Here is a 15,165-nt window from a genome sequence, read left to right as displayed (position 1 = left end):
TTCTTGTTAGTCCGGTTTCAATAAAATCCTGCAGTTCTAAAAAAAACTAAGACATAATATTTTTTATATATTTTTTTACAAGTAAACCCTAAAGACTGTTTAATTTATTCAGAAAAGTCCACACCATTTCCGGTTGACCTTGTTTTCTATATCATGCAATGGGATATACTTGATTGTTGGCATTTCTTTCCATTGCCTCTTTCTATCGTTGTAATCTGGACCTAATACCTTTGGCATCCTATTTTCCAACCTCATATTCAATTAACCCCCAATAATATGATGGGATGCCAACAATCCTATATATCCCGTTGTATGGGCAGTTGTTGATTTTGAAAACAATGCCAACTGAAGATGGTAATACTTTCATGGAGAAATTAAGAAATCTTTATGGATTAATTGCAAAAAGTAATAATATTAGGACCGAACATGAGGCCAAATTGGAACCGAAGATTTTCCTAACTTAAGAGCTTGACTTTAACAGTTGTTATCATGAATTTGTCTTTTGTATGAAGATTTAATGTTGAACCTTGAGGCTTAAGAATCATAAGTCTCCAGCAAAGTTCAATTGATGCAAAAAGTTTTTTTTTATAGAATCAAACATGTAAGACTACCTTATAAGTTATAACTCTCAAATCATAAAAGTATTTAATTGTCTAGTTAGTCGTTAGGATACTTCTAAATTGATTTTCCAGCATAGCCCTAAAATATTTATATGGTTCTGTCCTGTACAATCAAATTTCCTCTTGTGTTATCAAACATGCCCAGTAGAGGTGCACAACACTGGTTTTAAACCAGTTATGGTTAAAAAATATCGGAAAACCGGTTTCGATTATAAATGGTTTGGTTTTTGGAAATAAAATTTTGTTAAAAAAATTAGGTTTTTTTCTGTTTTAAAACCAATTCAGTTCGGGGGTTTTAGAAAAAACCGGTTCTAGTTTTTCATATGCGGTTTCAATTTTAGCTTAACCGGTTTTAAAAAAATTACTCAGTTTTTTTGAGCTCGTTATAATAACCGGTTAGGATTGTGCTTTGTGCACCTCTAGTGCCCACGACCGTGTAACAAATGTAACTCAAGGGTTCTACCTTTGTTTGACTATATTAATAAAAAAAAAAAAGTATATCATTCAGAGTCAAAGAAAACAAAATGAAAAATATAAATAAATTAGAATATAACCTTCGTTTATATACTTCTTTTTTCATTTGATAAATTAAACATTACATACTTTTTTTTATATTATGGAACTATGGGTGTGTTTGGCACAGAGCTTTTGGAAGCTTCTAGCTTTTAGCTTTTGATAAAACGCTTTAATTTAAACAAAAAACTTCGTTTGGCAATACGAGCGTTTAGCTTTTAGTTTTAACAAAACATTCCGATTATAAAAGCTACTTCATGTAGCGTTTAACAAAACGCTCCTGAACTTTTGAAATCAATTTCCATAATTACACTTAAAAATATATTTATATATTTATTTATTTTTAATAAATTGTCCTTTTATGTGATTTTATATATTTCAAAAACTTTCAGCTACTTTTGTCAAACATTCATATAACAAATAAAAGTTACAGCTTCCCGCTACTAGATACTTGCTACACGCAACCCGCTTCCAGCTACTTTTGCCAAACACGTCTTATTAAAACCAATCCGAACATCTATTAGGTCTGAAAACCATGACTAATCCAAACATATCTTAGGTTTTGAAGTAAAAACTGTAAAATGAACCCCCAAATTATCAAGCTATCAACTAGGGTACGTGTTATTTCTTTTGTAAAAATAGGCATAAATTCTGAAAATGTTTATAAATTCCACAAAGTGTTTATGTGTCTCATTAAATATACACAAATTACACCAACTCCACTAAGGTCTCTTAGATACACGCTTCTTTTAATACTATTACGCAGTACCTAGCTACCTGCGTTCGATTTTATTATGGTTAAATGTTTAATTTATTATTAATAATATGAGTTTTAAAACAAATTATACGATGACATTATCGATCACAATTTATAAAAATTTATACAACCACTCGTCATTTGTTACCAATCAAATTTCATCTTGTTAACCACAAAATAAAAAAGTCTGTCAAATATACAACCCTTACTGCAGGAGGTACACATTGTTATAGCAGACACAACACATGATTTTTGATTTTTCAAACACTAGACAAAGAAAAAAAAAAAAAACACACACACAGGTAAAAATACGAAATAAAAGACGAACAATCCGGTCAGCCATCTGTCCGACTGCTCTTCATGTTTCCGACCGGTTTGCACCACCTTCAAGCACCGGGAGCTGCGTCCTTCACCTTACCCTGAAAGTACCCACCGTATTCCCTCGCATAATCCTTCATATGACTCGCAGTATCAGCAATCCGGCTCCTCGCATAGTCAACCCGGTCTGAACCGACTGGATGCAACCCTCTGGAATACTTGTACAACCACGACACGGCGGCGGCGGCGGCCAGACCAGACCCGCAAACCGAGAGGAAGCCAGCGACGACTACGAAGAGGAGAGTGCCGATTGGGACCCATATGGGGCTGGTGAGGATGATGAGAGGTGCAAAGAAGATGAATCCGACGACGGCAACAGTGATGGTGACGCCGGTGAGGAGGAGCAAGATGGCGCCGGAGATTACAAGAGTCATTATACCCATGAGTTGGGTCGAGTTGAGGGAGTGTTGACGGAGTCTGCGGATGAATGGTCCTCCATCGCCGCTGGTGGTGGGTCTTGGTGGTCGTTGGTGTTGTCCGACGACGTTGTTTCTATCGGTCATTGGTGAGGGTTTCAAGGTAAGGTATAGAGAGAGATTGAGAGAGAGAGAGAGAGAGAGAAAAAAGTGAGAAGAAAAGAGGGTTTTGATGTGGTAAAGAGGTTTGGGACACGTAAATTGATCAAAAGACATGCAAAACAACACGTGGGATGAGATCACATGAGCTTATTGTCATTTTTAACGATGTCTTTTATATAATTGTTTAATCACATATAAAAGTAATTCTCAACCAATAACTAAAATAAAGTTAAACTTAATCTGATTAATGTTAAACAGATACACACAAAGAAGATAAAAAAAAGATTTTAATTTAAGAGACGTCGAATGTTGGCGTTATAATAATTATTTTGATTAAAGATTTAAAATTAGGTAATATGATCATATTTAGTCCGTTGAAACTAAAATACTTTTTAGCAATTTAACCTTGTGTAAAGATTTTCATAATAACATATTTTAATTTGACTTATGAGATGGTTATTGCCTTTTCTTCTTATGAAAGCAATAATTCATATGGAATAAGCAAGTTATATAACTCAAAGTAAAATTGATAAAAAGACAAAATTGCAAAAATGGTCCCTATGGTATGTATTTTTTGGGGTTTTAGTCCAAACCATAACTTTTTTGGATTGATGGTCCTTTTGAGCTAGTTTCGTTGCGTTTTTGGTCCCTCAGAAAACCGAAAAGATTAAAATGCCCTTTTGATACATTTTTTTTTATGGTTTTTGCTTTTTAATTTAAAGTTTTATTAATAAAATTTATGGGGCCCATCTCTCTCTCTCTCTCTCTCTCTCTCTCTCTCTCTCTCTCTCTCTCTCTCTCTCTCTCTCTCTCTCTCTCTCTCTCTCTCTCTCTCTCTCTCTTAATCGCCAGTCAAAGCAACAATGAACAATGGTTCTTCCTCCTTCAACCACTGCCCCACCACCCATTGCAGTTGCTTTTCTTCATTAGATTTGTGACAGCCGGTGACGGAGATTCGACCAACAAAGGAGTGTCGGTTTCGACGGACCCCTCCATTTTCTTCAGGATCTGGCTCACACAACCACCCCAATCAACCCCATGCCCCCGTTATCACCATGGATCGAAGGCAATAGCCCCGTCAGAAGCTTGCATCCGAGAGAAGACACGTCGGAAAACCTGTTCCCCCTCTCCCACTTGGCATTTCAGATTCAAAACCATTGTCTCCATCCACCACATGTTGTGTTGCCTCAGATTTGCTCTACCTCTCCCTCCCTTTGTGTTTTCTTCTAATCGGATAAGGAGGTAACCGCCAAGAAACCTCTCCATCTCCTTCAGTCGATCTTCACAGTCCCTTCCCTTTGATTCGTCGAGCAACACCACAGAACTAGGGATGTCAAAAAGTCCCATGGGACCCCGATCCCGCGGGGCCCCCGTCCCGTATGGGGGCATTTGTTGAAAAAAATCGGGGACGGGGGCGGGGGCGGGGGTTGGTAGTCCCGTCCCGAAACCCCCGTGGGGGCCCCGTTAATAAATTATATAAATTGACATATGTTAATTATATAAGTATAATAAACAACGAAATGATTTTTACGTACAAAAATTCAACAAAAACATGTTTTTAAGTTGTTTGTAACATGTAAAGTTATGTTATAAATATCTATTTGTTATCCAAAAAATAGTTTCTTTTAGCCCAAACAAGAACTTATTTTAGCCCAAATAAGTTAGCCCAAAATCAATCGGGGACAGGGGCGGGGGCGGGGGTCAGAAGGGGAATTTGGGGGCGGGGGCGGGGGTGGAAAGGATGGAGATTTCGGGGGTGGGGGCAGGGGCGGGGGAACGGGAAAATTTTGGGTGCGGGGGCGGGGGATGCAATCCCCGTCCCGTTTGCCCCCTTTGACATCCCTACACAGAACCACCATTCTTTCCCCTTTTTGTGTTTTCTACCAATCGATTTAGAAGAGAAAGAAGACGTCGGCGACAGCCATCTACCGGCACCCCTAAATGCGATTTACTCGATCGTCATCGGAATCTGGTGGCTGCCTCTTACCCCTCCGCACGATTGATTAACACCACCGAGCCACCACCCTTTTTCCTCCTTCGACTGCGTTTTCTTCGCGACCGATTGAAGAAGACGCCCAATCCCTCTTTTTGTACATTTGGTGGTGTTGGCAAAACGAGTCCCTACATTTGGTTATGTAGCAATCGATGAACAATTTGTTCATCAGATGTAGATCGAGGAAGATGAAGAAGTAGGTAGGGCGTTTGACTTTCTTTTGAGAGAGAGAGAGAGAGAGAGAAAGGTGGGCCCGATTTTACATTTAATAATAATAATAATTTTAAAAACTGAAAAAAAAATGAAAACTAAATTCATTAAGGGTATAATAGTCTTTTTAGTTTGGACAGGGACTAAAAAGTTGTGGTTTGGACTAAAACCCCAAAAAAATGCATAGCACAGGGACCATTTTTGCAATTTTGTCTAGATAAAACTCCTAAAACCTTTGGAACTTAAAATAGCAACAAAATATAATATGATAACATACAAGAACCAAACAAAAAACAAATCCATCAGTCTAAAAAATCGACATTTTAGTATACAAGTTTCAACCGGAGGGAGGAGGTGGCTGTTGTGCATTGGGCGGTGGTGGCGGCATTGACATCTGCATCATAGGCGGGTGACCATGGCCTCCGGTGAGCTGTTGAGGAGGCGGCGGTGCCCTCCACATTTGCTGACCGGACATACCAGCTGGCGGTGGAGGCGGCCTGAACTGCTGAGTCATGTTTGAAGGTTGTTGTGACATAGTAGGTGCCGGCGGCGGCCTGAACTGTTGGAGGTGTTGCGGTGGCATACCTTGAGGAGGCTGGCCCATCTGCTGCTGCCATTGTGGTGGTGGAACAGACATTTGCATGGGTTGGTAGAGCTGTGCAGGTGGTGGTAGGGGGCGGATCGCCGGAATAGTTGTCACCGGAGGAACCGCTCCGTTGGCAAACGGGCGTGGAGGAACCGGAGCTCCACCGGTTGGTTGAACAAGTGTCGGAGGTCCACTTGCAAACAATGTGTGGGGCCTACTTTTTTGGGTTGTTGGATTACTGCTTGCCAGTGTCCTCTCTGCATAAACAATCAATTACCACCAAATGAGTGTTACTTTTTGACACAACGTAAAGAGCAAATTACTGAAATCGTCCCTATAGTTTGATCAAAATTGCACGTTTGGTCCCTAACTTTTTTTTGCACTCGGATTGTCCCTGTGGTTTATTTTGTTGCGTTTTTCATCCCTATGGTTTGGTCAAAAATGCACGTTTGGTCCCTAACTTTATGTATGTAAGGGACGAAAATCGCAACAAAACCAAACCACAGGGACGATACAAGTGCAAAAAAAAGTTAGGGACCAAACGCGCAATTTTGACCAAACCATAGGGACGATTTCAATAATTTACTCTAATGTAAAAAAACCAACCACTTAGAGCATCTCCAACCCACAATAATAGCAACGTACTTCAATTTCTTTTAACAATAATAGCAAAATGTAACAAAGTACAATCCACAAAGTCTATATACCTTTTAAATTGCAGAAAATAATCAAATGACACTTTTGGTCCCGCTAGTTTTAATTTTCCGGAATTACACTTTTGGTCCATGTAGTTTTTAATTTACATAAACTACATTTCTGGTCCGTGTAGTTTTAAAATCCCGGAATTACACTTTTGGTCCATGTATTTTTTTAATTTGCAAGAATATATGGACCAAAAGACACTTTTGGTCCCTATAGTTTTAATTTTCAGGAAATACATTTTTGGTCCCTGTAGTTTTAGTTTATGAAATAAGACTTTTGGTCCATGTAGTTTTTAACTTGCAAGAAACAAGTGACTTACGCTTTTGATCCCTATAGTCTGCAGTGTTTGCACTTTAGGTCCAGGTTTTGATATTTTTTACAAGAAATCTAAATTACAGTTTGGGTCCCTGTAGTTTATATAATTACTTATTATTTGTTTTAATCAATATATCATCTCTCTTAAATTACACAAGTAATCTTACATACAATTCTGAAAACACCACTAGTTGGTAGCAAATTGCTATTATAGGCATAAAAAACATACATTGCTATTATATTATATGTATAAAATAACGCACATTGCTATTATCAGTAAAAAAAATTGCAATTATGATTAAAAAATAAAGTACATTGAATAAATTACATTGCTATCCTCTGCAATTTGTCCAAAAAGAAACAGGGAAAAGGAAGTGTTACCTGCAGGGGTACCATGGCGCTCTCCTTTTGTATCTTTCTTGTAAGCATATGACACTGTTATCTGACGATTGCATAGATATTGTCCATTCATTGACTGGATAATAAAAACACACAAATAAAATTAGCAACAATCAGCTTTCAAATATACTTATTTTGTTATTTGAATCAAAGATGTCGTATATAAAGATCCAAGACTTTAGAAAACATTAAGATAATGATAGAAAGTACCTCGATAGCTGCATCTGAAGCCTCAAAAGAATCATAGCTAATGAATCCAAATCCACGGGAATTCCCTGTCTCAGGATCTCTCATGATCTGCAAATAATAAATTGTTATTTCAAATTTATGAGTTATTAGTATATTTATACCTTTGTAAGAGCAAACAACATGGTGAGTGAGTTAGTATAATTAACTACCTTGGGGTTTGTAACAATGACTCCAAAAGCACTGAAAGTATCATAAAGAAGTTTTTCATCTACATCCTGCAAAAAGTATTGCAGTAAGTTAAAACTCATAAAAATTTATTCATCCACAAAAAATTCATGTTATAATGAAGAAGAAGCTTACAGGATCCAGGTTTCCAACAAAAAGGTTAGCTCCTACATCCAAGCTCTTCTTATCTTGTGATGCCTGCAGTGGAAAACAGAATTTAAAAAATTTAGCACCTTTGAAAAGAATAAGAAGCCTAAAGAAATTTTTTGTGAAACATTCAAGTCTACCTTATTCACTCGTATTGGCTTCCCATACAGCTTGATCATGTTTAGAACTTTTATTGCCTGCAAATTTTAACATCTTTAGATATTAATTCCAATTGTTAAGCAATCTTTGTAATTATTATGACTCTTAATCATTCACAACTAGATTGACAGAAGAATTACAGCAATAAACACTACTTACATAATCAGCATCTTCTTCACTTCTGAACTCTACAAAGCCATAGCCTTGGTGGAGATTAGTTACTCTATCTTTAGGAACATACACGTTAACTGAAGAATAAGAAGAACAAATATAAATACAAATTCAAGATTAACCTTTGTATACTTTGTTTAAGCACTAATTAAACCACACACAAAAAAAAAAAAAAAAGATAATACAAAATGATTTTTCTTAAACCACAGATGTGTTTTGTTTTGGTACTATAGAAATAGGAAGTAGGAACTTACCAACTGGACCAGCTTGAACAAATAGCTCCCATAATAGCTCTTCTGTTGCCTGAAAAAAGAAAGACATAAGAAATATCAATATTACTAAAAGATTAAAAATATTAAGAAAAAAAAAAACCACAAAGAGTATGATATAAAGCTCATCCATCCATCAAATAGAAAAAATCAAGTGATCCATCTGTTTGAAAAGATATACACACTCAGACTTTTTTTAGATCAAACATTGCCCTTGGTATTTTTTATGCATTGTAACTTCTTGTTCATTTTGAAATTCCTGCTTTGTAACTTAATAGGTGAATGTAGCTTTTTCCATTTCAAGTCAATTCAATTTTAGTTCCAAGTTCGATTATTGTGATAAGCAAACATAAAAGAAGATGGCAATAAGAGTTTGACAACCAGACCCCGTTTCATATTTTATTTGTTCCTTTCCTGCTAGCTTTAGCTTATTCGCTATAGAGACTGTTCTTGTTAAAGGTGAATTTTTCCAAAAGGATTAGGTCAACGGAAAAATTATAATCATCTACTTAAATGTACAGAACGTATCTCCTTTGTTTATTGGATGGATCTATATTCCAGAAATTGGACCCGTTCGACTTGGCCATTGGAGTAACAATTCTTCGAGTACAAAAATTATTCAAATCGACAGTAAAGATGATAGAAATCAAGCGTGAAAGTACCTGAGGGTCAAGGTTGCCGACGTACGCAGTGGCGTCTTGGTTCCTCTCCGCCGAGTGTTGACCTAGCAAGTTCGCCCCTACACCAGGAGCTATTCTAGTCGTCATACTCCTCTTCTGTCAGCTTGCTGCTTGAACCCCTCCAACCTCCACCGGACCCAAATATTTCTAAAACCCTAGTTTTTGGAAGATCACTTTAATTTCCCAATAGTGATTTGTGTGCCATTTGTACGGAATGTATTAAAAAAAAAAAATTATTCAAATGTTAAAATTACACGTTTGGTTCCTAAGTTTTTTTTTTTTTATTCGGATCGTTCCTATAGTTTGATTTTGTTGCGTTTTTCGTCTCTTGCATACATAAATTTAAGGATCAAACGTGCAATTTTGACCAAACCACAGGGATGAAAAATACAACAAAATCAAACCACAGGGATGATCCGAGTGCAATATAAAAGTTAGGGACCAAATATGCAATTTTAACCAAACCACAGGGACGATTTCAGTAATTTACTCTAAAAAAATAATACACCACAAACTTATAATTTTAAGAATCTAACCATTTTTTAGTGTTATTTTAAAAAGAAAAAATTAAACATCCTTTTGTATTTTTTCTTTCTATCTATTCTTAATAACCGACCCAAATATTTATTTGAAAAATGATCATTCATTCTCGAATTTCAGAATGGATAAATCATAAATGAGTAAAATGATCCAACCCATATATATATATATATATATATATATATATATATATATATATATATATATATATATATATATATATATATATATATATATATAGATGGACAACTATTGTGCGGACATGTGGACAATATTATTCTATGAGAATTACTAATAGAATAATTTGTTTAGTAATGTGAATACATTCAACCTCATACAACTATCGATATTTTCATGCATTCTTACTAATTCTTATTCATTTTTGTTCTTACATATCGTTTTTCACTCATTATCATTCTTACAGAATACGACTTAATAAACATTCTGACAGAATGACAATAATAATGTAACATCCCATAAACGGAGACCAAAAATTTTTGTTTTTAATTATATTACTTATAAACTTGTTTGAGGAAAAACACCACTTATATCACATCAAACCACAAAACCATAGTTACATGTCTCAAAAACCATAATGTCAAATAGTAATAATGTCAAGGTACAATCCCAGGGATCTCAAATGCGGAATCAGGTGTGTGCGATGCGTTGCTACCCTGCCGGCTCCTTCCCCTTTGATGAAGAGGTACCTGAAACCAAAACTGAAAACCGTAAGCACAAAGCTTAGTAAGTTCCCCCATCATACCACATACCATACAACATACATACTGTCGGGCAATTTTGGGGTGCCCGACCTACCCATGTCAAGCCATTCTGGGGTGCTGACCTACCCATGTTAGACCATTATGGGGTGTCGACCTACCCTCCGGTCTATCTCAACTGGCAACGGGGACTATTTCACCCCTACCACTGCCACACAATAACATATCATAATCATACGGTCAGGCATATATGGGGTACTGACCTACCCTTCGATCCTAACAACCGAGTCGGGGGACTATTCCCCTCCTACTACCATTATCACATATAACATATCATGCTGACACGTAAGACACATCAGGTAGTAGAAAACCTAGACAATTATCACAAAGACAATCATCTAAATACAACTCATGTTGGTGGGCTGGCATTGTGGTTGTAGACCCACCTCTATTGGAAGGTAACTCACATCAATGTCGTGTAGTGTCTGCACTTCCCTCGGTATGAAAATCAACTCTTCTTGACTCCTCGATCCCTACACAACATCCTTTTCTAAATTACCATTTCATACTCATAACCCCTACAAGGGTCAATTCAAATCCAAGTTAAAGTCAAGGTCAAAACCTTGGTCAAAGTCAACTTTGGTCAAAGTCAACATCTGGTTGACCAGACTCGCCGAGTTGGTCTACCAACTCGTCGAGTCCCCACGTCTACAAAATGCTACAACCATGTCCCTACTCTTCAAGTATAGCAAGAGCTCGACGAGTTCTCCTTCAGCAAAACATCGGGACCTTCTTCAACTGACTCGCCGAGTTCATCCTTGAACTCGTCGAGTTTATCTTCATCCGTATGAAGGTGTTCAGTCTATGACTCGTCAAGTTTTCCTTGAACTCGTCGATTTTGTCTTCATGTGGTTGGGACATTGCCTTGAACTCGCCGAGTTCATCCTTGAACTCGTCGAGTCCTTCGATCTTCAAGTCCATAAAAACCCCCAACAGGTTGAGTTTTCCTTCAACTTAACGTATGTCCATTTCCAAATGACTTTTGGGGGAAACTGCGACCCGAATCGCCAAGTCACCTAAGCGACTCGCCGAGTCCCTCTTTATCCAAAACCATACAGTCGATTTCAATTGGTCTCATTGCATCTGAACCGTAGATATGACCTCCTAGGATCCATTTAATACGTAAAGTTCCAATCTTGACGTCCATACATGGGGGTTTTGGCTCAAAAAGCCATAAAAAGAGGCTTATATGTTGCATGGATCTCCCATGGACATAAAGTTGGCACCTTTATGCCATGGGAACCCTCAATGGTTCCAGATCTGAAGCTATACTCTCCATGAACCACAAAATTCCGAGTATGGCACTTCTAAGGCTTAAAAAAGGTAGAAATGAACCCTAACTAGAGATCTAATGTAACACTCCGAGTTCAGAAGTGCAAGTTTAGGGTGTTGGGTGTAATAAAGTAGGAGCGACTTGGCAAGTCCATGGATAGACTCAGCGAGTCGAGTCGCGATTTTGGTTGCGTGTTAGGTGACCAACTCGGCGAGTTGGTGCTGAAGGGAGAAAAACCCTAATTCGGGGTTTGTGCCATATATAAAGCACATTATAGCCACCCTCAGCCTCTTTACCTTCCCTTTTAGTTCTAGAAAACCCTAAATCGTGAGAGGCTCCATTGTTGAGAAAATTAAAGCTTGGAAGGAGAAGTTTGTGTAGAGAAGTTGGAGGACATTAGGATAGCATCAAGAGGGTTTGTGGATCTGAAGTCTACATCAGCTTAGACTCATCTTTGGGTTAAGAAGCCACTGCCTTAAGCCTTTTTCCTTATTGTCATCCATAGTGGTTGTTTTGGGGGATTCTTTAGCTTGGTTTGGATCCATTTCGGGTTTAGAGGTTAGATCTGAAGTTGCAACTTCAGATCTAGGTTGTATTGGAGTCATAAGGGCAGAAAGCGTCAGTCCTTGGGCTTGATTGAGAGTGCCCTTGCCTTGAACCTTCATTTTTAGCTTGTTGGAGCTCGTTGAGCCTTGCATGCACGTAAAGTTGGAAACTTTACATGTGAATCTTGCCCTAGGAGTCCAAATCAACGTATTAGAAGCAATGGAAGGGCCTGAAATCGTCTGGATGAAGATGTCACGTCTGGACTCGGCGAGTCACATGGGTGAACTCGCCGAGTAGTATGAATATGTGCATGAACTCGATGAGTTGGAAGAACAACTTGGCGAGTCCGTTGAATATTGCCTTGGACTCGGCGAGTCTGTTCTTGGACTCAGCAAGTCTGGTCGTGGAGTCCTAACCTTTTTCTGGTTAAACAGTGGATCGGTGAGTCGAAGGATGACTCGGTGAATTGAGCGAGAAGGGACTCTGAATTGTGGGACTCGGCGAGTCGACGGGGCGACTCGGCGAGTAGGGTCACACAGAAAGGTGGACTTTGACTGAGGACTTTGACTTTGACCAAGAGTTGACCAGTTGACTTCCAAGGGTATTTTGGTAATTATTGGTATTTATTGAGTTCAATCATTTGGTATTGATCAGTGGTGGAGTTCATGTCGGAGGTTGGAGCAGCGTCATCTTATCTCTTCAGTCAGCAGTTGCGAGGTGAGTTATCCTCACCATATCGACAGGGTCTAAGACACCAAGGTCGGCCCTTTATCAGATGGAAATCCGGGTACTTGTTATGTTATTGCTTTGCTATATGTTTGCATCCTGGTAGTTAGGATGGTATATGTTAGAGACCTGGTTAAGGTCGGAATCCTGGTATATAGGATGATGTTATGTTAGTGACCGGTTAGGTCGGTGTCCTGGTTAGAGAGTGCTATGTATGTGAACTGATAGATCGGTTGATTTATGATGAATTGCTATATGATTATATGTTTATGTGCACATGGTTGATTGATTGGGGTTGGGTTGAGGCGGGTCCTGCTTTGTGCTGTAGGCCAACATACCCAGGGCGGACCGGATATCCCGAAGGCCCAGCGAGCGCTCCGGATAGGCTGTAGGCTCCACGAGGGCGGACCAGATGTGCCGAGGCTCGGAGAGTGGACCAGACCAACTAAAGGCCCAACGCGGGCGGACCAATCATATTGTAGACTCAGAGAGTGGACCAGGTGGGTTGAAGGCCCGGTACAGGCGGACCAACCACACTGCAGACTCAGTGTATGTTGCTAAACTCGAGGGTGGACCAAGTGGACTGAAGGCCCGGTGCGGGCGGACCAATCACACAGTAGACCCGAAGTGCATGGTTGTTCTGTTTATGTTATGATATGTTATGAGTATGGTATATGTGGTTGGTATTTTGGGGGTAACTCACTAAGCTTTCGGGCTTACAGTTTTCAGTGTATTGTTTCATGTACTTCAGGAGATCGTGGCAAGGTGAAGGCGTGATCGTACCGCTCCTCATGTTTTATGTATTTATGATGTGGTTCTGGGAAATACTCTGATAATAAATGAATTGAAAACCTTTTTGTAATGAATTAATGAACATGGGTTGTTTTTGAAAAGTTTAAATTGGTTGAAAATTTTTGGATGTCACATCTAAGAGATAGGTAGTCAAGTTTTCAGCTTTATACCTCAATTGAGCTGGAAATGAGGCACAACCTTTAGATCTACTAGCTTCTACTTGAACTTCCAAGCTCCTTCTTCCTTCTCAAGCTTCACAACCAACACAAACACACAAAAATGGCTCAACAACACTCAAACAATGTTAGGGTTTTGATTTAGGGTTTCTCTGGGTTGGGAAGGATGATGGAGGTTGGGTTGGGACAAGTTAAGGTGTTTAAATAGGGTGCAAACCCTAAATAATAGGGTTTTTTCCAGGCAAACCAACCCGTCGAGTCGGTATCCCTACTCGTCGAGTAGGTCACTTAACCCTCCGATCAAAAGTCGAGTCTACACGACGAGTTGGGCCTCCAACTCGCCAAGTCCCAATGCAAAACATGAAGTTACTTGAATTTAAATACGTACCAAGAACTGGGCGTTACAAATCTCCCCAACTTATTTTAGACTTCGTCCTCAAAGTCTGTTGCTGAATCCGGAAAAAGCTCGAGGTAGTGCTCCTCATCTCATCCTCCGGCTCCCAGGTCCATTCCGAGCCCTTGCAGTGTTGCCATTACACCTTCACCAGCTCCACCCTCTTGTTCCTCAAATCCCTCGACTTCTTGTCAAGGATAGCTACCGGCTGCTCGATGTAGTTCAGGCTGTCATCCACCTGAATATCATTTAAAGGCACCACTGTTGAATCGTCTACTAGGCACTTCCGTAGCTGGGAGACGTGAAAAGTACTATGAATTTGACTGAGTTCGCTGGTAGGTCCAGCCTATATGCCACATTGCCCACCCGGGCTACAACCCTGAAAGGTCCAATGTACCTGGGGCCCAACTTGCCCCGATTCCTGAACCAAGTGACACCTTTCCAAGGTGACACCTTTCCAAGGTGACACCTTTCCAAGGTGACACCTTTAGGAGCACCATATCCCTGACCTGGAACTCCAGGTCCGAACGACGCTTGTGGACATAGCTTTTTTTCCGACTCTGAGTAGTCTGAAGCATGCTCCGAACTTGTTGGATCCTCTTTTGTAGTCTTGAGTACCACTACGGTACTCCCCATGACTCTCTGTCCAACCTCACCCCAACATATCGGGGTCCTGCACTTCCTCCCGTACAACATCTCGAAGGGAGGACAGTTGATACTCGCGTGATAATTGTTATTATAGGAAAACTCTGCCAACGGAAGGTAAGTATCCCAACTACCTCCGAAGTCTAAAATGCATGCCCGCAGAATATCCTCCAAAGTATGGATGGTCCACTCGCTCTGACCATCTGTCTGCAGGTGGAAAGCAGTGCTAAAGTGCAGACGAGTGCCCAGCTCGTCGTGAAACTTCTTATAGAATCTGGAAGTGAACCGCACATCTCTGTCGGAAACCACCGAGATTGGAACCCCGTGCCGAGTCACAACCTCTTTAATGTAGATGTCGGCCAACTTTTCGGCCGAAATGCTCTCCTGAATCGGAATGAAATGGGAGCTCTTGGTCAACCGATCCATGATGGCCCAAATCGAATCCACTCCCCGCGCGGTCCTG

General features: G+C 39.6%; 2 protein-coding genes across 2 annotated transcripts; both read right to left on the bottom strand.

Moving 5' to 3' along the window:
• Window positions 1–2,030: 2,030 nt before the first annotated feature.
• Window positions 2,031–2,851, bottom strand: LOC111915650 (oleosin G). Its single transcript, XM_052763977.1, has one exon. The coding sequence runs from the start codon at window positions 2,769–2,771 to the stop codon at window positions 2,277–2,279; it is 495 nt and encodes a 164-aa protein (XP_052619937.1). The 5' UTR covers window positions 2,772–2,851; the 3' UTR covers window positions 2,031–2,276.
• A 2,345-nt stretch (window positions 2,852–5,196) lies between these two features.
• Window positions 5,197–9,008, bottom strand: LOC111915649 (uncharacterized). Its single transcript, XM_023911291.3, has 9 exons — window positions 8,814–9,008; window positions 8,137–8,185; window positions 7,871–7,959; window positions 7,693–7,749; window positions 7,541–7,603; window positions 7,390–7,455; window positions 7,202–7,288; window positions 6,974–7,067; window positions 5,197–5,832 (listed from the first exon to the last, which is right to left on the bottom strand). The coding sequence occupies exons 1-9, from the start codon at window positions 8,916–8,918 to the stop codon at window positions 5,327–5,329; spliced, it is 1,116 nt and encodes a 371-aa protein (XP_023767059.1). The 5' UTR covers window positions 8,919–9,008; the 3' UTR covers window positions 5,197–5,326.
• Between the last annotated feature and the right edge of the window lie 6,157 nt (window positions 9,009–15,165).

Source organism: Lactuca sativa, chromosome 5 (assembly GCF_002870075.4).
Source record: "Lactuca sativa cultivar Salinas chromosome 5, Lsat_Salinas_v11, whole genome shotgun sequence".
Taxonomy (NCBI): domain Eukaryota; kingdom Viridiplantae; phylum Streptophyta; class Magnoliopsida; order Asterales; family Asteraceae; genus Lactuca; species Lactuca sativa.
This window is presented reverse-complemented; position numbering and strand designations above follow the sequence as displayed.